This window comes from Elgaria multicarinata, chromosome 6, assembly GCF_023053635.1.
Source record: "Elgaria multicarinata webbii isolate HBS135686 ecotype San Diego chromosome 6, rElgMul1.1.pri, whole genome shotgun sequence".
NCBI lineage: Eukaryota > Metazoa > Chordata > Lepidosauria > Squamata > Anguidae > Elgaria > Elgaria multicarinata.
This window is the reverse complement of record NC_086176.1, coordinates 54,623,730-54,647,060: the sequence shown is the minus strand read 5'-3', so window position 1 is coordinate 54,647,060 and position 23,331 is coordinate 54,623,730. Positions and strand designations below refer to the sequence as shown.

General features: G+C 40.6%; 1 protein-coding gene across 1 annotated transcript in view; it reads left to right on the top strand.

The window, feature by feature from the left end:
- The first annotated feature begins 309 nt into the window (after positions 1 to 309).
- The window catches only part of CNTNAP4 (contactin associated protein family member 4), a 285,406-nt gene continuing 262,384 nt past the window's right edge, over positions 310 to 23,331 (top strand). The window contains exon 1 of the mRNA XM_063129435.1: positions 310 to 749. Within this exon, the coding sequence (XP_062985505.1) occupies positions 665 to 749 (85 nt within the window). The 5' untranslated portion in view covers positions 310 to 664. The remainder of the gene's footprint in view (positions 750 to 23,331) is intronic.

Sequence of the window (23,331 nt, the reverse complement as noted above, 5' to 3'; positions counted from 1 at the left end):
ACATTCGTTTCTTGAAAATGATGTGGCAGCTGAAAGTTGTCTTTAAATACAGGCTGAAAGAGAATAGTTATAATGAAAACAAATATAAATATTCACCCTTTCTTCTTTCTTTCTTTCTTTCCTCCCTCCCTCCCTCTCCCCCTCTCTCGCTCTTGTTCTGTCTTCCTCCCCTCCCATTGCATGACCATAAAGAATTGGGAACAGTCATATAATCCAGCGGAGAGGCTGTACTGGCACACATGTGCAGGCTGCTCTCTTTTATTGTCTGGCTTTCATCATAGACTCACATTTCCTACCTGTCACCACAAGGGGTGTCCAGGACACATTATGAACGTGAAGCTTCAGTAACCAAACTGTACAGGGCAGTCTAGCAGTTTAGCTCTGAGTGATTCGGTGAAATTAGAGGAGAGATCCTTGCAGCTGCTCTTTGGGGATTGCTGTTGTTAGGGGGTGGGGAGAGCAGATCTTGTGGAGTGTGTGTCTGTATGTGTAGGAGAAGATGCAGAGTGCATTTGACTGAGCTCTTTGGCTACTGGGAAGCACTGAAAGACAGACAGGGAGAGAGAGAGGAGAACAGAGGAAGCAGGAACAGGACTGAAGTGCACAGCAGCTGTGCCTGTTTCCTAATACTCTGACACTTTGGGGTGCCTCGGTCAAAGAGAACATGGATTCTTTCACTGAAATCTTCTTCAAGCTGCTGTTTCTGGTCCCTCTTCATCACCGGAATATATTAGCAGCAGGAAACACATGTAAGTATTACAGATGGATATTTAACTTGGAGGACCAGATTGTTCTGAAAACTTATGGCTTATTATTGTAATGAGATCCAGACTTGGAAATGTAGCTCTTCAAATAAATCAGGGATGCTGCAATCTTAACAGCAGCAAGTGGATGGGATGAAAAATGTTTCAGGGGCTGAGAAACTGTCATTTCTCATGTTTATCATTTACCATTTTTTACTAGACTGCAAGCAGAGTCTCCGTCGACTAAGCCAGGCTGCAAAATAATGGGAAATTCACATTTCATCAGTTAACTGCATGCTCTGCTGTATTTCCTTTTCTTTTTTTTTTAAAAAAATGCTTGCTACATAGCAGCATAATATTTTGCAAGGAGTTTCATGGGGATAACTACTGGCATGCTGATATTCTCGTCGGCATCACCTTGGCTTTTAGCAATGTACAGTTTTGTAGGCAAGTATCTGCCTCTATCTCCTGAATTAAGAAGTAACTCTGGTGTGCTGTACTGTAGAGCACATTGCTCAGCAGAGGCAACAAGGTTGTTGTGAACTGCCCAGAGAGGTTCAGCTATTGGGTGGTATAGGAATGCAATAAATAAATGAACACAGAGAAAACGTTGAGAGTGAGATTTTATGGATATTCATTGATTCCAGAGAGAGCAATGCTCTTGTGTAATCAGTCAGTAAAATATTAGTAGTAGTATATAAAAGTGTTTCTTTAAAAATAAATAAAGACAGTAGCTTAGAACTGTAAGGGAGAGCTCAATGCAACTCCAGAACTTAAAACAGAATCCTAGAAATCAGGTATTTGTTATAGATTTGGGGTAAGCATCTTCCAGGGTTGAATTGGATCTGACTGCTTTTAGCATGCACAAAAATATCATAGAATGTTTGTATTCATTTTTACGTGCCTGGTAATTGATCTCAGGGCTCCTAAAAGCCACATTAAACCATAGCCGTAGTTTTGCATTAAACGCCTGAACTAGCCTTCCGATATGTGTTTTAAAATTTGAACACTTCTTTTGATTGAGCTTCCACATGTCCAGTGTATGAAACAGTGCAAGTAACCGTGACTATAGGTGGAGGAACTAGGCACAGGGACTAACAAGGACTCATGAATAACATTACTGCTGTGTTGGAAGAGACTGCTTGAGAATGTCAAAGCAATACATGAGAAAAGTGGAAGTTCTGTGGTTTCATCAGGCGCTGCGTGCTTTAAAGGCTTAGGGCTGAAATACGCTATCATTAAGCAGACAGTTGCTCCACAACACCAAATTGATCTTTTGTTGTCATTCAGTCATGATATCTCATTTGACATGCAAGTGTATAGAACACTCCTGAAGACGAATAACATTTTTTCCCCCTGTAAGTCACCCAGCAATCTGTCCAGATTTGTTTTTTAAAACATTTCTTCATCAATCTGCTCAGTGCACTTCATGAATGTACCCATTTTCTAAAAGCCATTTTAACTGGATCTCACATTGATAACATTTGGTACTATGTACAGAAATCAGATGCTTGCAGGAAGACATATTAAATCTACAGCAAAGTAGGACTCAGGGAACTATAACGAAGCAGCAAAGCACTAGAGGTCACTCTTACAATTTGGGAAGCAATGCTCAGAGAAAAATATAGGAAGCAGCTATCCAGAATGAAAGTATGATGAATGAAAACATCAAATATGTGCTACGATTACTGTCTTTACTTTCTGGCACTTCGAGACAATGCAATTCTGACTTACACTGATCTATTAAATGCTAGGAGGATATCCATTTCCCTGCAGGCTGATGTGAAGCAATGATTTTAAATAACTTTGCATTCTAATGAATGAAATAGCCATTTTTCAGGTGTGAAAGACAAGGAATATAAAAAGCAAAGAGCTTGCTCAGCTTTATAGAGGGAATAGATGTAGTTTGCGGGACAATATATACTTTTGGTATTAGATTTAAGCATATAGATCATCCTATCCTTACGGGCTGGGTAACACTATACTGTTGCATACATCATTCTTAATAACACTGGTTTGGATCCAGGCTAAGTGCTGGATTCAGATTTACTCTGGACCAACTGCACTAGAGAAAGTGGGCTTCCCCAGCTCTTCCTTCCCACAGCATCTCCTCCAGCCCCCTGAAAATGCTACACAGATAGTCAGGAGTTTTTGCTGAACACAGTGAGCTGTAGTGGGTGTTGGGGGGAGGGGGGAATCCCAAAAATCAGACAGAAATCCCTTCCTCTTATGGAAGACAGATTCTGGATCCAACCCTAAGTTAGTCAAGATTTAGTCCCATTGAAATCAGCAAGTCTTAAGTTAGTCATGACTAGCTTGTTCCATTGATTTCGATGGGACTAAAATCTGACTCTAATTTAGTCTGGATCCAATTCAATCATCTTACATCATTTCCAGGGGGCGGGGTGTTGCTTAAAATTGCCATTAAAAACACACTATATTTTTAATGCCAGACCCTTTTTTTGATACTGGACACACCCTACTGACCTTAAACTTTACCTGTTCAGGAAATACAAATGTGTCCATTGTTGTAGTTATAATTTCCAGTTAACATATTTTGCGTTGGACTTCCATGTTATTACTGGTATTTCCTGCATGTTGTTTGTATGATTTTCTCAGTACGCCACCCTGATATCCTTGTGATATAGGGGAGGATAGAAATGTTTTAATAAATAAATAATGGACTCTCCAAAGTATACATTGGAGACACTAAACATTACAGCCATCACTTCACATTAAATAGCACAGGGTTCCTACATTTAGAAACTTATTTCAAATCATGATGTTTGGATGTAAGCCCCACTGTGTTCACAGTGGTTTACTCCCTATGTAAGTGTGTATAGGATTGCAGTCTTAAAAGAGCTAGGATACAGCTTACCCTAGGAAGTCAATAAATGCATGAAATATGTGAAAGGATGTGAACAGTGAAAATGAAGTTCTAAAGCTTTGGTTTTCCTCAGTTATTTGATTTTTTTTATGGGCATGACCATAATGTTGAGAAATGATACTCTATACTGCCTTATTCCAAATTAATACATTATTCGTATGAGATATTCTATTGCCTGATTTTGAGGTCTACCCTAACCCACTTTTATGATTCTATCCTTGACCTAAGAGACCATCCGTGGCAGTAATGGGCCTCTTCTCTTGCTGGCAATTGCTGACTTTGGCATAATTGCATCAGTACAAATCTTGTCTGCAAGTTATGCCAGACAATGTTTTACTGTGTTTAATCACAGTGCATATGTGCATCTATGCCCTTCACATAAATCATGGTTCTGAACTTTTCTAGCATGTGCAATGAGCCAGGGATAACCCGTCATTGAATGTGAAAATATAACATGCTTATTCAAGATATCAGAAATTGGCAACCCTTATCAAATAAAACCCAGATAGAAAAACTTGAAGGGCACATGTTTTATTTCTTTTCTGAAGATTATTGCTAGATGGTTTGCCAAGCATGGGAATGGTTGTCCCTGGGAACAGTTATATTCTTAAAAGTGCAAGCAATTCAACTCCAAAAGTTATCTCTTCCTAAAGAATTAAAACTTCCAAAGCAATTGAGGGTGGGGGGGGGGGGATACAATCTCTGCAGCCATAACTGTGAAAGGTCACACTGAAGCATTAAAGTACAAGTGAAAGCCTCTTTAAAGTTTTGCTCATGATGTCAATAACAAATGATTTTGGTTGATGTTGTTATTTTCTTTTTCAAACTTTTTTTTTTTTTAAAAAAAAATATTTTGAAAATGTTTCTATAACAATTACTCAGCCAGTTGGTACCACACTTCCTAGCACCTTGCCTCAAACCGGGTCATCAAACTTTGATATGTATGATGCCGCCTTTGAAACTCCCTACAAATGAAATGTAGCATGAAACATAATTAAACCTCATTTATATTTCAGTTCAGTGGTGGCCAAAATTATTGAGGCTAATTTCTTCAATGTGTGGAAACAGATAATGATTTCTCACACAAAACATCTTGTTTCTACAGGCGAAAGTAAAGTTTTTTATAAAAGTTTAACTGCTTTGCCTCCTAGTTGTACAATGCAATTTAAATCTTCAAACCAACCAATCTAATTGAAGTGATTTCGCTGAGGAATCGTGTTACCTTTTCCATAGGAATAGCCATGTTAGTCTGTTGCAAAAACAACAAGAAAAGGTGTTTGTGGCACCTTAAAGACTAACAGATTTATTGGGGCATAAGCATTCATGGACCAGAGCTAATAAAGTGAGCCCTAGTCCATGAAAGTTTATGCCACCTAAAGTTGTTACAGTATACTACTATACATTTCTACTTGGAAATAACTACCACTAAGCCAGTGGGACTTATTCCCAGCTAACCAGAGATACGGCTGCACCAACAAGACTTTTTCTTGTTACCAGTTTAATGTAGAACATCCTAGATTATTTTATTAGGGAGACATTAGTTGTTCTAGGACAATCCTAGTTATCCTACCATAGTACAATCCTAGACATGTCTATTCAGAAGTAAAACCAAATGAGTTCAATAGGGCTTGCTCCTAGGATTTCGGATTAAGCTTAGGCTGGGAGCAAGTCCCCTGAACCTCAATAGGGATTACTTCTGAGTAGACATATATAGAGTTACACAGTTAGTGTAAGCTAATGGATAGTCCAATCCTACACGTGTCTGATCAAAAGTAAGTCCCAATTACTCTCTTATGTGTATTTAGGATTGTAGCCTCAGAAAAGCAATTATGAGATCATTATATTTGGATCTGAGATTAGTATTACATGAGTCATCCTAAAAGGAATATTGCCTGGCAGTTGACTCTTACTGGAAGTAAAACAAAATAATACATGATTTGTTTTATACGATCATCATTTCATCCTCTGTATTTTTATTTGAAAAGTTTATAATGTCTAAGTAGCAATTTACTGACTTCTTTCACTGCTATAGCCTTATTTGAGATACTAAAAATAAAAACAAAGTTTTCAGTTTATTTGTGATTGAGAGATTTATTATGATAGTACTATTATTAATAAGTGATTGATGTGTGACATTTGGCAGAATACCATAAGAAGAAGAAAATGAGTATATGTTTATGAAGCTTGCAATCTAATTTTGGACAGTGTGAGACAAAACACAGATGAGGAGGAGGAGGAGGAGATAATCAATAGAGGCAGGTGAAGATTAGGAAACGAAACCAAGGAATTAATATGAACTAATGGAGTTGCATGAACCTTGACTATGTTTTATTTGAGGTTGAGAACTAAGGACTTTTATCAAATGCTTCATGGAAAATGCAGGTTTAAAGGAGAGATTTAAAGGGTAGAAGAGAAGTAACATCACATAGATCAGAGGTAATGGGAGGTGGTCCTCAGATGTTCTTGGACTCCAACTTTCTTTAGCCCCAGCTAGCATGGCCAATGGTTAGAGGTTATGGGAGTGGAGTCCAACAACATCTCGAGAGCTCTGAGATGGAGAGATAAGGGGACAGCAGGTGAGAGTGAATGGAGTTGCTTAAGGAAAACGGAGACTATTGGGTGACTGGGGATGAAGACCAGAGCAGTTAAAGTCTTATGTGGTGATATAAGTGAAGGAAATAAGACAAGGTTAGACAGAGAAGTACAATGATCAATGAACTAATGTAGAGCTATCCAAGGAGAGCAAAGGTAGAATGGCAATAATAGACTAACTGGTATTGATGATTATCATTCTGTTCAGAATTCTGGTGCTCAGGCAGACATCTCCATAGGTTGGGTCATAGACAGATTTGCCCATATAATCATTATAGTGTGGCATAGGAGTCTCAGAGATTCAAATGCTGTGGGATTTCTGTGTATCCATCCTGTGGGTTCTGCAATGGGCTGGCTTACTCTGAGTTGCATGGATTCTGCAGACTTGCAGATCAATTTTAAATAATTGTTTTAGTGGGGGGTTGTACCGATGTGCATTAGTGCTAGTGTGCATTAGCACAAATGCACAATTGCAAGTGAACAAAATTCTAGTACAAAAAATTCGAATTCCGTCAATGTGCGGACGAAGGAATGAAAGATGCCTGGCAATCCATGAAACACAGATGGAATTAATAAAATCTGAACATCCCTAATGCAGCACAAACAAGAGGGAGCTAAGGCTACCAAGGTAAAAGTGTCTTGGCAGCTGTCTTCATGGTGCCGGGTTGGTGCTGCCTCCCTCTGAAACCCCGTGGTTTCCCTCTCTGTGGTGGTGTTGGGTGATCCCAATGCTGAAGAAGGAGCACCAGGTTTCCTGCAGCCTTCTAGGTACTGGAGCCACCCCTCCCCTCTTCCTGGTGGAAGGCAACCAATCACTGGTCTCCTTTCTCCAGGGAGCGGCCCCATGTTGGCCCTGGATTGGCCCTGGGGTGATGTCAGATGGCAGAAGAGCTGTACTGACATTGCTCTGATTTAAAATGTCAGGTTAAATCCCTCATGTTTTCAGTCCACATCTTCATGGGCTTCAAAGACGTACCTGTGACGTATAACTGACACGGCACAGATCCGCAGCCACCATGGGCTTTCCCCGCATATAGACAGCCCCTTGCACAATAAATTGGAGTATAATGTGGATTTCTCAACAAGATATATTTGGACTACACCACCACCTAACTAAGAGTGAATGGAATTAAACCACCTAACAAGAGAATAATGGTTGGAATCCACCAACTTTTTATTAGGGGTTGAGGTGCAATTCTTAGGGAGCAATTATTCAATTATTTATTTGCATTTTACACCTGTAGATTGCAGCATACATTCCACACATTGCAGCACTGTGTTCTTGGTTTAACTGTACTTATGAATATCTTTATTCACGCATGATGGCTAGGAGACAGAAGTAAAGAACTAACAGAGTTTTTCCTCTCATAACATCTAAACAGTTGGGTTCAAATAGGGCCACATTTATTAAAGATCTGCAAAGGTGCAAATCCTATAGGGCATCCAGTATGGCCTGTTTTCAGACTCTTCTACGTTGGGTGGGCCATTTATAGACCGTGGGTTGTCGCTGAGCCATTTGCCTCCCACGGGCCTGCCCCTTCTGGGGTAGGGAGACCTTCCAGTGTCACCCCCAACCCAGGCCGCAGGGCTCTGGGTGGGTGAGAAGGGTTGGCTTTGAAGGTAAGCCTTATCTCCCAGTCAGGCCACAGGGCTCAAAGCTGGGAGCCCTCAGATCTTACCAGTCATCCTAACAGTGCCTGTGAATGCTCACTATTCCCAAATCCTGCTCTGGATGCCCGCCCCGTATCTAGCTGCCTATTAGCAAATGTGACCAAATTAAGAATGATACAAATCAACCTATTTAAAACTCTCCCGCTGTCTTCCAATGTGGAGTAGGCGAAAAAACATATGAACAATTCAGAACATGAGTAAAAAATTCCTACTCATCCCCCTAATGGCAACCAACAAGCTCACACTGCCTACAGGGAGGGAGGGAGCTGCGCAAACGGAGAGGAGGTTGGGAAGGGTGAGCTCTCTTTTAGCACCTCAATAGTCCCTTCCCAGCCCAGTGGCCTAAACCGTGCCCAGCCAATGGCTGGCAGGCACATCTCATACCTCACCCCAACATGCGAAGTACTCCCCATGCCCAGGCTGTGCCGGGCGTGGCAGAATGACACTTCTGACTATGCAACTCCTGAACATGTCTCTGCAATGCAGACTGACTCTTGTGAACTTCCCAGAGAGCTTCAGCTATTGTGTGGTATAGAGATTTAATAAATAAATATAAATAAATAAATAAATAAATAAATAAATAAATAAATAATAGCATGGCAACATCTCGTTATTTCTGATGTTCCATTTATGGACTCTTCTTTTTTCTACTCCCCATTTTAGCTTTTTACCCCCACTATAGATTTAGGTTTGTTTATAATTTAGTAATTTAGCTGGAGTGTGTGTGAGAGACAGAGACAGAGAGAGAGACAGAGAGAGAGAGAGAGAGAGATCAAGTCCGTTTTGTTTTTTAAATTTAAAATTTGTATGTGAGCATTGCAGGAAGAAAATGCCCAACAGAGCTGGGGCTTGTAGAAGCTATATTTTTCCATAGAGTCACTTTCCCCCCCTATAGAAATAGAAGCATAGAGGAGGGGAAGCAAAAAGAGGGCATGGAGGACTCGTGATGTCACAGGAGGGTAGGAATGTACGGATTTTGTAAAATCCTTTCCATCTGCATTTTGCAGATTATCAGGTGTTTTTCATTCTGTCATCTGCTCATTGGTGGAATAGATTTTTTTTTTTTACAATTTCCTGTTTTTGTGCAAATTCACACTTGCAAAAATGTGCAAATACAACCACCACCACCACCACCATCAAGAGTGCATTTTCATGCTTTAGCCTTTGAGGAAAATGTGTGTTTTTGACTGGTGCTTTTTTGTTTTACATGTTTTTCTATGACTACATTTGCATAACATTCCAGAAAGTAAAAGCAGAACAAAAACAAAACCAGTCTGCAAATCCACAAAATACAAGTGATGTGGGAAAAGGAGATCCACTGCAGAATCTACAGGTGAGATTCATAGAAATTTGAACTCATCTGATTCTGTTGCAGATTTCTCCAACATCTCCAGAGGGTCCCCTCCTTCCCCCTTGATGTCATCCAGCCTATCATCTTGGTTGCGGGGGGAACAGTCCAGGTCCCAGGCCAAATCAGGTTGTCTGCCCCTGTTAACTATGTACAGTAGGCTTTTGTACATATTTTGACCCACTTTATCAGGTCTTTACAATGTAACTGTCCTCTTACAAACCAAATGATCAATGGGAGGAGAAGGGTTTGGCTGTAACACTGTGGCCACTCCAGTGAGATGTGAATGCATCCTTGTGTGTAGACAGCATTTCTTGTCAAATGATATCAATACACAGCCCCACACATGGAAGTCAACAGTGCCGTTTATGTAATTATTTGTGAATAGAGTTGCTTTTGCAGTGTTTGCCAAAGCCAACCAAACCCTGCTCCTCCATCAGCTCTTTTGCTGGAACTAAGAACAGTGGCAGAGGTCAGCAAGTCACTCGTATGTAGTTGTAGCCTTGGCTTCCCTCTGCCCAATGGTCTAATCCAATCCTCAAGCACCAACTTGGCCTCAGCATCATTGAGCCTCTGGCTAGTACCCCCTGCATTCATAAGAAACAACCAGTCCAGGTATCCCCTTATTCTATCTTATCCTTGGTAGTGTTTTTTCCCCCTTTTCTGCACTGACGATTTGGTGCATGGGCTGGACTGATTGCTGCACCCCCTGCCCAAACTGCTGGCAGTCTGAAAGGAATTCTGCCAAAGGATGATTAAGAAATTCAACCTTTTTGAATTCCCATATCTATTGAATCCATACAGTATGTTCACGAATAAATGCCCAAACTGGAACATATTTATCCACCAGTTTTTCACACTTCCAAATGTCCTGATACAATTATTTTTGTTTTTTTTTAAAAACCCAAATAATATAGAGAGAGAGGGAGAGGGGGGATATGTTTCAAAATATATTTAAATAGACACTAAACTGAAACTTTTTCTGACATTTTTTTTAAAAAAATGTTCATTAATATTTATTATTATTGTGGATTCCATCATTCATTGTTTTATGTTGTATGGTTGTATGATTGTAAACCAAACTTAGGGCATTTGTTCGGTAAATACAGGAATGGGATGGAGTGGATATATGAGTGGAACCGATGTGAATGGCTAAGGGCAAAATGGACTAAGGGCAAAATCCGATGAATGCTGGCTGGTTTGAAATGCTGGGAATTGGAGGACTTTTTTTCTATCTAAATATTTGTAGGATTGCATCCCAATTCATCTTTCCTGAATTCTACTTCACCATGCCCCCTTTCCCTGGCAATGGGTAGCACTTAGATGATGTTTGAAAGACAGGCTAGAAAAGGGCCTGATGCAGCTGCCTTATTTATGGTATACCACATTGGAAAGTCTTACCTGGGAAGCTAAAGTTTAAGCTACAGTAAGCTAAACCCCTCTTCACTGGCTGCATTAATTTGGATGCCTTGAAGTTACAGGTCATGCCCTAAAATAAAGCTTAGTCTTTTTAATCACAGTACTTTCTGTCTGTCTCCTTTTTGGTTGCCAGTGCAAACATTAAGGAACATATGCTGTATTTTGACATATCTGGACTAAAGTGGTAAGAGAGGTGGGGTATATAATTACATAGACAAACGGGACTTTGTAAAGAATTTGATTTCCATAAGAGCAGCAGTGGGTTTAATAGACTATTTATTACCTACGGGGAAATTTTCTTGTGATTCACTAGCAAAGGAGGAGTATAGCCTTCCACTTGAAAAAAAATTGATACTTATATTCCAATTAATGAGTACCTTCCATACAATAATTTGAAATGTGATTGAAGCCTGGATACTTTTGACATTTTAAGTAGTTTGAAATTAGTAACTACAGAATTATGAATTAAATACCATACCTCTAGACCATTGGTGGAAACTACCTTAAGGGTTTAAATCATAAGGGATAAAAATAGTAAGACATCTATCCAGCTGGGAAGCAAGAATACTAATTACTTTTTTATTATTACTAAGTGTATCTTATTATTTTGTGGTGCTCGGGAATAAGATATGACTTATTTCTAACTGCTAGAGTGCCTGTTTGTTTCTGTAACAAATCTTTTTTTGCAATTAAGCACATTTACTTATGTGGCCTTAAGAAACAATTAGATTACATACACTGCGTGTGCAAATATGAAATGTTAGTCTTGGTGATTGTTGAGAGAAGTATATCCTTCAGTTTTGGACACTTTATTCATAATGGCATCCCATTGCCAAGAGCTTTTCAAAGTACAACTCCTTTAATATCATTGGTGCAGGTTGCATTCTTGCCTTTTAGTTGTTTTCAATATTATCCAATAACTTGTGTACAAGAATCACAAAAAGCCAGCCACTGCACAAAACCATGATAAAGGTCACAACTTTTTGTGAGTTCTAAGTTATTTAACAAGCCGATTCCTTCAAGCTTATTGCAACAATACAATATTTTGGGGAAACCTGAGCCAATGTCTCTAAAACTGCACTGCACACTGTGAGAAAGCAGCATGCAACAGGCATTAGAGGTGTCGAATTATTGAACAAAACTCTTTCTGGCAAGGTGCTTCAAGAAGTAATTGGATTTTTTAATAAGACATATTGATGATATTTCCTATTAGTACATGTTAATGACACCCATTCAGGCTCAATTATCAAATGCACCTGAAGTAACCAGCTTGTAAGTGTAATTTCATCGTGCCATTCATCTCTGATTTGATTAAAGGCAGGCACTACTAGTTAGTCTGTCAAGATACTATAATTGTTTAACTATTATGCACATTCCCTTTATAGCAGTATATCAAAGAAAGAGCACAGAGGACTTGAAATTAGGGCTGTGCTCTGCTCCGTTCCAGGTCGGAGAAGCGGTAGCAGATCAGGGTGCTTCGCCTCCGTTTAAGGTGGAGGTGGAGCAGATCGGGGGCAGTGGAGTGTCATGGAGCGGATTGACCGTTACGTGGAGCTCCGCGTCTTTTCGGAGCTCCGTCTGCCATCTTGGATTTTTTCCCCATAGGATTGCATTAGGCAAAAACAAGCCTATAACTTCTTTGTTTTTTAAGCTACTTAAAAAACAACTTACTGTGCTTAGAGAGTGATGATTGGGGGTCATTTGTGTCGATTTTCAGAATTTTCTGTCATGGGGTTTGCTTGCTATTAATTTCTTTAGAATGGTTAAAAGCGGGAGAAGGGAACCTCTTGTTTTCTCCTTTGATTAACAGATTCAAGTCCCTATCATCATGATAATGTGAAGCACCCTCCAATCCCAATGCTGGAGTGGGTGGGACTAAGCCAGAGGGAGCCAGAGATAGTTTCCTTTCTCTGGAGGGTTAGTTGTAGCTGCGTTTTCTTGTGTGTGTGTGTGTTTGTTTCTGACTTTTTGCTTAGCTTTCCTTTGTTCTGTTTTGACTTATTGGTTTATATAAATTTATAATTCTTCATTTGGAGTGTTTATTTGTTGTTTCCCACCCACAACCCCTTCCCTTCCCAATCTGTCCTCTCTTTCTCTCTCTCTTTCTCTCTCACTCTGTGTGTGTATTTGTTTGTTGGGGCTGTGACTGGGCTTGCTTTGCACTGCTTGTAAGTCCAAAAAGCAAATAAAGTTTGAGCATTCAAATAAAGTATGGGCAAAGCACAATACACACTTTTCCCATTTCCCCAAATAATAAATACATCTGTATGTAGAAAAATGACGGACATATTATCCTTTAGATTGCAATGGGCAAGCGCTTTGCAATGGAAAACAAACTATGGGCAAGTTTGTTTTCCCTATGGGCAAGCACTGTCCTTTGCTTTCTAACGCATTTCTGAAAATGGGGTGAGGGATTTTCAAAATTTCCCCCGAAATCACTGGAGGCTCAGATTTGCTTCAAACTGGGAATGAAGGTGGATACATGGATAAGCTCTCATGGTGCCAATTTTGAGGTATGTAACATGAAAACTGTATGTAACATGAACATTTTGAGGTATGTAACATGAAAAAGGGGTGTGAATGGGAGTTGGGGGTGATGCTTAAAACGAAAAAAAATCGCCAAAAATCAGGGCATGCTTGGATTTGCTTGAAACTTGCCATGAATGTGGATCTAGATGGCAACTGTGATGGTGCTTATTTGCAAGTTTGTATCTGTAAAAATGTCAGAGTAAATCCTATTTCTGAAAATGGGGTGTAGTATTTTCAAAAATTCCCTCAAAATCAGTGGAGGCTCGGATTTGCTTACAACTGGGCATGAAGGTGGATACATGGATAAGCTCTCATGGTGATGATTTTGAGGTTTCTAGCATTAAAAGAAAAAAAGTTATAGGCTTTTGAATTTCAATGCAAGTCTATGGGGGAAAACACGGAGCTCCGATCCAGATCCAGAGCTCCGCAGTGGAGCAGAGCAGACCATAGGCGGATTGATGTGGAGCAGAGTGGACCTGATCCAGAAGTTGCGGATCGGGATCCAGAAGTTGCGGATCGGGGGGTCCATGCACAGCCCTACTTAAAATGTTACAGACTTTCTTCTAAGTGTGACTCTGCACACTTATTACACTGTGGTATCAGCCATATTATCAAAGTTTGTATGTCTGCATATCCTGCAATGTATTGCATCGCCTGCCACAATCTCCTTGCAAAGAACAAGCAGGACCGTCTATGTCCTATCTCTTACAATCTATGTAAGAGCAGAAATGAAAATAAATTTAAAACTGCATATGGGTTAATGAGCTCAAGGTACAGGAAGCCAGATTCTGTCTGGATACCAGGAAAAACATCCTGACAGTGCAGTATTCCAATGTAAGCAAATTACCCAGGGAGGTACCTATGAAGGTAGTAGAACTTTTTGAGCCAGTGTGGCAATTCTAGATATCACATATGTGTATTGGAGTTAACAGCATACAAACAGTACCTCCGTGTGATCCTAGCAAGGCTGTAATTTCAGCAGCAACTTTCTGTTCTACCAGAAATAATTGGGAGGACGGGTGGATCTACTCTATATGTATGGACCAATCCCAAGTAATTAGATCTTGTTGCTTTCAATTGATTAGATCATGTAGTAGAATGCATTCAATCAAAATGCATCCTTTTAATTTTTCTTGGAAAACAGTACTGCCCCACCACATATCCATATTATAAGTGTGTGTGTGTGTGTGTGAAGATTTATAGATCTGAAAATGTCTAAACATTACTACATTCAGTTACCTATGTATCCATCACAGCACAGATTCACAGAAATGATGGGTTAACATAATTGGTGTTTACCTGTTTTCATGTATATCAAACTTTTTTTAATTGCCTACCATGTACTAGATAACATAGACTCTTGTTTAGGAAATTAATGAATCCATGCATCAATTAATTAGTCTTTAAGATGGCATGAGACTCTATTTGCTTTGTTGTGTAGTTGACCCCATGTTATACTTCTTCTAGCATAACTGTGATTGTGTGTGTGTGTGTGTGTGTGTGTGTGTGTACACACAATTTTGTGAGTGTTCAGGAAGTGGCCAGCCTGGGATTTCCTGGTAGCATTCTGCATATTTCATCTACTGTACTTCTGCAATTTGTGATTCTTTTGTCTGTTTCATAGATTATGCCTAAATTGTTTATTTGTTTTTTAAAATGTGTTAACTTCCTCATGTGGCAGTATTTAACTGAATCCTTTATAAAGAAATAGTTATATCTTTTAATATATATATATATATATATATATATATATATATATATATATATATATTAAAAGAATGCAAATGGTCAATAGACTGTGAATTAAAGTGTTTTATTCTGTATCTCTGATAAGGCAGAGAAGATTATGTTGATGCCATTATAGATTTTTTCCAAACCTTCTCAGTATTCAGTGCTTAATGGTGGTGGTAATAGCCACACTGTCATATAGCACAAAGTCCTGACACTTTCTGAGCTAGCAAACCTTTAGAATCACTAGAGCTTACTTCAGAAATCAATGAAGGGATTCCTATCTAATTTTAGAGAGGAAATCTAAAACAAGAGGTACTGATTTCGCTTTAAAGAAGCTTGCATGCTTCTAGTCACTATGTAATCACTTGGCCTAAGAAGAAGATAAACTCTATCAAAAGCATGTGTGTCTTCCTCATTGGGGAAGATGTGTATGTATATGTATGTATGTATGAATGAATGAATGAGATACAGGCACACAGAAGAGCTGCATGCACGAGAGCACGCACGTGTGCACACGTGCGCACGAGCGCGCGCGCACACCCACACCCACACACACCATTGGAGTTTACTGGTCAACCCTAGATCTTTGGATGGACAATGGGTAGGTGAATTATCACATCCATGCAGTTTGTGATGTAGCCTGAATACTGGAGCAGCTATTCAAACCTCTTCTAAAGTAAAGTAGGGCTTCCCTAAAGCAGTCTTAAGGGATGTGGGCTGGCCCCAAGGGTCTGGACCACTTTGATCTTCATAGGGTATTGGGCAGGTGTCAAATCCCTATTACCTGCCTCTGGCAAGTCCCTACACTTGCTGCCAATGTGTGCAGGGACTGCTCAGAAAGTGAGCATTAAAGTCTTGACAACTCCTCATCTGCCAGTGATTGTGATCCTTCTCCCCTCTCTGTAACTTCACTTGCTGCATTGAGCAGGGGGTTGGACTCGATGGCCTTATAGCCCCGTTCCAACTCTACTATTCTATGATTCTATGGTATCTTCAGAGCCTTTACTTCCACTACTTGTATGGGGGGGGGGCGACCAAAAATGGCTGGTGGCAGGAGGAGGCCCATCCCTCAGGAAGGACCCTTGGGCAAATTGGTCCTTAGTGGAGGGTGAGCTTTTCCCCCCACCCCACATATTATTTGGGTTGCATGCCCCCCACATGCAAATTAATGGAAACACTGCTGTCTCTGTTGATGTGCACAGGGGGAGAGATTTGAAGCTTCAAAAAAACTAAAACCAGAGTCTTCCTTGGTCCACATCAAAGTGGGTCTTACCTGAAGCAGGCAAATTTGAACCAGACACCTATCCAAAAGCTCCAAGCATGTTCCTGAGAGATTTAGGAGTGTGTGTGTGTGTGTGTGTGTGAGAGAGAGAGAGAGAGAGAGAGACAGACAGAGAGAGACAGAGAGACAGAGATAGAGAATATGAATGGAAGAACAAATGATTGAATGATGTGAAGGGGAAAGAAAAGGTGTGTCCTACCCATTTTTCAATTTGACCCTACCCATTTCTGAATTTGGCCTTGACCATCACCAGTATGCATCACTAAGCCATCCCCCCACAAAGGGAATGTCACCCTCAACTCCCAAAAACTTGTTTTAGAATGGGATGCCTGGAGCTAGCCTGCTGCCAGTGTACATGATTTGATAATTTGAATATCAGAAATGGACATTCACCCAGGTATCAAAGATAAAAAGTATACAGATTTCCAATTCTGCTGCCTGCTTTAAGGAAATGAAACTGCAATGCATACAATGAAAACCTGACTCATCTTCCTAGAAGTACCATTACATTTACAGCACATTCCTTTCATATTGTAATGCTCCCTATTTTCTGTCTCAAAAAGATCCTACTTTTACCACACACACACACACACACATCATTTGACATTTGTGAATTGAAGTGTAGAACATTTTCTTAGTCAAACAGAAAATAATATGGTATTAAACATTTTGCTGACTCCTTGATCTAGGATGTCCTTTCAATCTCTGTTTTCACCCAGTAGTGGAATTTCCCCCTTTCTCTTTCTTCTTAAGGCTGTGCCAGCTCACTTAGGCCACAGCTAAACCTAAGGTTTATCCTGGGATTATCCAGGGTTCACCCCTGCCTGAGTACTGGATCCCCTGTGTGTCACCTAGATGAACAGGTTTGACCCCTGGACGATCCAGGGATAAACCTTAGGTCTAGCTATGGCCTTAGATACGAATTAGCTTCCCAATACCAGGTCCATTTTGTCCATAATATTTGAGGAGCCCCTACCACTATTATTGCTGCTTCTAAATGTTGAATCCTGACACAGTCATTGTGTAGGATCAAGGATAAGAAAGAAACTCATGCTGTGAAATGACAGTCTCTGATATGGTAGGACAAAGACCAGTATATACCCTTCATGGGGAGTTTATTAAAGAGTGTTCCTTCTTATCTTTCGATGAGCACTTTCTTTCCCCAAAAGTGGACAGATCAAATTTGCATTGTGTGCATTGTGGTTTCATTACTTTACTTTTTCTTTCTTTCTTCTTCTTCCGAGAAAAGATGGATGGTTTTCAGACTGTAACGTGCTGCACCTTTTGACTCTTTCCCACCTAATCATTTATAAGAATGTATGGATTTTGTTAACTATGTTCCATCTTTGTTTCACAGATTGTCAGGTGTCTTATGTTCCGTCACCTATTCATTGATGGAATCGGATGGTTTTTTAAACCAGAATTTCAGTCTACTTGTGATAATTTACACTCACAAGTGTGCATCAACACTAATGTCCACGATCACAAACCCACGCCCACCCCAAAGTGAAAAAAAACAGCCCACATGTCTGTAGAATCCACAGAATTTGGGAAAAGCCAGTCCACTGAAGAATTCACAGCTCGGATTCATAGAAATCTAAACTCACTTAAATTGGTTGTGGATTTCTTTGACATACCTACTCATTCATTTATGACTTCATCTATAAGTATCTAGAGACCATTGCACTATGTTTGGAACATCTGGAGGTGTTCTTGGTAACTAGGAAGGAAGAAATGGAGTGTGATATGGTGAAAGAAGATGGTGAATAATACCAATCCATAGAATAATTTACACATTTAAATCTTCCCATATTCAGAAAAAACTTCTTGTCAAATTGTGTGGCATCTCTGGATAAGGGGAACTCACAGTCATTCCAGAAGCGGAGTTGGAGTTTTGCTCCCTTATCCATTCCCTACCCCTTGCAGACTGTGTGACTTATAGGCCTCTGGTCGTGCTCAGTCTGTGTTGGATTCTGAACTTCATGGATTAGTCCCTAAGTATGACTTCTGTGTCATCAAGATGTCATTTACTTATGGATGCTGGGAGATCAAGTGCTCCTGATATATGTATGTATGTATGGAGAGAGAGAGAGAGAGAGAGAGAGAGAGAGAGAGAGATGGTCTCCCACTTTGTTATTCTGATCTGAGAAGAATTCCCATGTGCTGGCAAATCCCTCAGAGAGTTGTTATTGCCATGTTCAGCTCAGCTTCGAAAAGCTTATTGTTTGAGCTTGCATTCACTTTGCGAACAGAAATGGAGCCTGTGAAAAGGTCACATTGCCTTCTTTAGGCTCAGCAAGGTGCTATGTAAATTGCTTGGATGAAAACGAAGTGCCTGTTTTTGTTATGTAAATAGCAGCTGCCAAGAAGACTGAGCAGACTTGAGACCATGCCTTGGGGCTGGGCGGGGAGGGGGGGGAAGAGAGTGGAGAGTTTAACTCTTTCTCTCCCAGCAGCAGTCCTGACAAACACCAACTCTCCAAACTGCTATTTGTATTTCAAGAGAAACTCCCATTTGGTGCCAAAGCAGCTTAGGGTTCCCTGAGGTGATTTACAGAAGACAGGCTATTTAGTGACAACAGGGTATTTACTGACAACAAAAGATATGCATGTTAATTGCATATATGCAATTAGCATCACATGTAGTTTGGCCCTTTGTGGCCCTGCTTTATAACCCACAAGGCTTGAAACATTTGGCAGGGATAAACCAAGAGGATTAGAGAATGATGTTTGCATGTCTGGTGCACAGACTTCATAGCAGATGCACAACAGGGGGCTCAGATAAGTGTGTGTTAGTCAAGGCCGTATACTTAGCAGCAACATCTCTTTCTGGAAAAGCCATCTTCTGTACATCTTTGGTACACAGAAGTGCTGTTGTTGTCAATAAAAAGCACACAGAGCTGGCTGCACTATAAATATGTTTGCTACTTTAGTTGCATTTCAGTTGATAATTTTCCATGTTCATTCTTATCTGTAAGTCACTGAGATACACGCAAAAGATGTGTATTAATGTTGCTTCATTACTAGAAACAGTATTTATCTTAATGTTGTTTCTTTACTAGAAACAATATTTATGGTGCGATCCCAGCTGAATGTTGGGATTTACTGTGAAGTGCTTTCATTTTTAGCTTGTTTTGGGGGATATAATTGTGTTATGCAGAATGAAGATAGATCAAGAGAACTCTAGTGATGTAGTAGCTGGTTTTGCAAGCAGCAGGAGTACTTTTCACTTTGTTGGTGTATTCATTTTCAGTGACCAGCAGGTGTCCAGATGGAGATGTTTCCTGATCACTCTGCAGGGTTTTGTGAATGAAATCTATTTGCCATTTTATCAGGCATTCTGGCATTGCTAAATCTGTGCTTTAGAAACTATAGCATAGGATTGTTTATGACAATAAAAAAAGGCTGTGGGAACAATAACCAAACAGGGTTGGTTGGAGTATCGGTGGAAAATACTGCTACTCATCTATTTATCCTTCACCAATACAGGTGGTCCCTGTCTAGAACTCTATGGTAATCTAAGTTAAAGACTTTTTAAATTTTATGTTCTGTTTGATATAAGAAATGGCATCAGGCTGACTCTATACTCAAAGCAGTGTATTGGTTGTGATTCATGCCTTAATAATTTAGGGCATAGAAAAAAAACTACAAAAAATGTATATTTATGAAGCCCCACAATAGAACTGAACACTTACAGGGAATGTATGTTGTATAGTCTATGACAGGGGTGTGCAACTTGGGGGCCTTCCAGATGTTTTGGCCTACAAGTCACACCATCTGTTGTCTTGCCATTGCCCATGCTGCACAAGGTTGATGTATATTTATTATACGAACTGAACAAATTTCTCACCCATCCCTAAATTAAAGTTGTATTTAAATAGAATTTTGCATAGGGTGACCATATTTGGGAAACCAAAAAAGAGGACACCTAGTGTGTGTGTGGGGAAGCAGCTTTCTGAGTCCTGCAGAAAGTACGTTATTCCCCCGCCACCTTAAAGAACCCGATTGGAGTGGAGGAGGGGAAAGGATTTCATTCTGCACCACCACCATCCACTCCAATTGGGGCCTTTTCTATAATGTCCACGAATGACCCACTTTCCCCTTTAAGACCTCAATTGGAGCTTGGGGTGGGGGAATGATGTGCCTCAAGAAAGCATGTCATTCCCTCCTGCCATGCTAATGGCAGCCTTAAAGGCGAAGGTGTGTCATTCCAGGACATTATTGAAAATTATAGAAAATCCCCCCTGACACCATGGAAAGAACAAAAACCAGGACAAATCCAGGGAAATCCTGACAGTTGGTCACCCTAATTTTGCGTAGACTTTTTAAAAAATTGCTGATTGATAGAGCAATGAGATACAATGGACTTATGAATGAATGCATGTCCAACTTTTCATAGACTCGAAATAGCCATCCATCCATCCCTACATGAGAAAGAGGGGCTGAATTAATCCTCCCCTATGAAAAGGCCTCAAGACTTGTTGATTCCCCAAGAGCACAGTATGAGCTCCGTTTCAGAGCATTTTAAGTCTTGGCATCTTACTGGAATTAAGTACACAATCTGCAAAGCTCCTATACTGGTGTTCCTGGAGCATCAAACCTCATCCAAACCCTGCGGCTTCTGACATAGTAAGCAGAAAATTGTAGCTGGCCACTTCTAAATCCTATCAGTATCCTGAAATGCAGTAATGGTGCTTCTAGAAGGAGAACTCATAGCACTACCAATCAAAAGGCATTATGCAGCTATTCTGTCTTTAACAGGTTGTGTTTTGTTTCTTTGTTTGTTTTTTGTGGTAAGAAAAAAAAATGAAGGAAGTGGTGGGAAACCATGCAAGAGTTACAAATGGCAGATTTGTGTGGACCCACTCCCTCTCCCCATAAAATTCCACGTGTTTGTATCAGGGCAACTGCACTTTAAAGGCATCATTTGCAGCGGGGAGTCCTAGGCCATTTCTATACCTGGCTTTCCCCCCCGGGATCATCCCAGGATCATCCCTGTGCATCCAAATGACACACAGGGGAACCCAGGAGCAGGCAGGAATGATCCCTCCATTTTCCTGGGATAATCCTTAGGTGTAGAGAAAGGGCCCTAATATCCTAGGAAACATTTCATAGCATCAGACTTATGACAACAGTATGATTGCTCACTTTGGGTGGTTGATAACTGCATCAAATACTACTGGTTTTGAATAATAGTTAATAGATTCAAAGATACCAGAGCAAAATGATTGGTAACACATGCAAGTGGAGTGAAACAGATGCTAAATTGCAGACTGTTTTGTTCAGTGGTCCTGTTATGCTTGCCTTTGGGTTCCTAGCAAATGTAGCCACGGAGCACAATGCTTTACTGAGTTGTGGCAGCAAAATATAGGGAGCAAGGGTAGGACTTCTAGTTCAAAAGGGTATACCCATAACCTTGTTCTGGTACTGAGGGGGATTCGGTTCTTACCTACATCAGTGCTGAAAGAGAAAACATGAACATGGCACATGAACACGTCAACGTAAGTTATTTGAAGATAAAGAAAGAAGGTACAGACCTAAAGCGTCATGGTTTACTTACCCTTCTGGTGCTCAGCAGTCCTGGCAAAGGCTGTACTTTGCAGAATTAGATGGATTTAAGGATGAACAAGCTCTGTTCTACTGGGATTGCACAGTTGTTTCCATAGTATTTGTGGTGCAAGTAGGGATATTGCAGACATCCATTTGAAGCTTGGCAATTTTTTAGCAGACTGGAGTCCGTGGACCGCCATGATTGCCTGACTCAGCACACATGGAGTCGGTAAAGCATGGCGAGGCAGTCACCTCTGCTGAGCTGCAAAATGGCAGCTCAGCCTCTCTCTTTTTTTTGTAAAAGGCCCTTTTGTGCAAATGGCATTTTTAGTAAAGGGGCCGTTTATTCAAAATGACAGATGTAAATGGTCTAAATACACATAGCGGGAGGCTACACACTGCTCACTAGGCACCCTTGGACTGCCCTGTGGCTCAGTGCACATGACAAGCAGGGTCAGGCAAACAGCAGGAGGATGGCAAGTGGTGAGCAGCACAGATGGAGGCCAGTCTGTCCAACCCAAGGTGCAAGTCTGTTTGTTCCTGGCAATTGCCTCAAAGGGTAGGGTGGGCTGTCTCTGTTCAGCTTTAGGTCCATGTTGTATTCCATGGCAATTATACAATAGTTATCCAGCTTAGCCTGATTGAGTATTCAAGGTCCATGGTAAAATGACTGTACAAGGATGCAGCCCCTATTCCAATCCAGGGTAAGTAGCTGTATCTGGCTTCTGAGATGAATGTGGAGCTGGGAGGCTTGTATGCATCCCAGGTGAAAAGCGGGCTGGCAATGCTGGATAGGAGCAAAGTTATATTGGTGTGTGTTCATCCTTTTGATTTGACACTGCTAGGGCTGTTGTTAAATCATCATAAACGACAATGAGTATTCATAATAGTCTGATGGCAGATAAAAGCTCCCATCATTTTTAAGTGCAACATAATCAAGCACAGACAACCTGAGGTCAAGATTCTCAGGGCCAAAACAGATATTATTCTAAATCTGTATCTAGCAGCTGTGGCTAGGAATGTATGAGAATTCCAGTCACCCCATCCTGCACCCCCTTTTCACCCGGGAAGTGCTGAAGTGGAGGATGACATTGACAAGTTCTTTGGCAAGTACAGAATGCAGTTTGGCTCTGTTAGGTAAAAGGAAGTGGTGTGTGGAGAGGATGAAACTGGCAAGCTTACTTACTGTACATTAGGAATACATAGTGGACAATGAGCTTGTAAAAGACAAGTGATATATTTTTTAAAAAATTACAACCCCATTTGTGCAAATTTAAAGACCCTCCCCAAAATGATCCCATCTGTGGAAATTTAAGGACTCCCCCCACCCAACAACAACAGATCCCATTTGTGCAAATAACAGATAGGTGCCAGGCACAGATTATTTGTAATGTCTGTTTTGGCCCTCAAGTCCCATCAACCACTCAGAAACTGTCTAGGCCATTTTGGTGCCTGAAACATGGGCCAAAATCCACTCACCAGATAACTAAAGGTAGCAATTTTGGGGATGGCACTTCTCAGATGTGTATGCACAATGTGCGTGTGTGCTGGGGGTGGCTTGGAGCATCAGTACAATCTA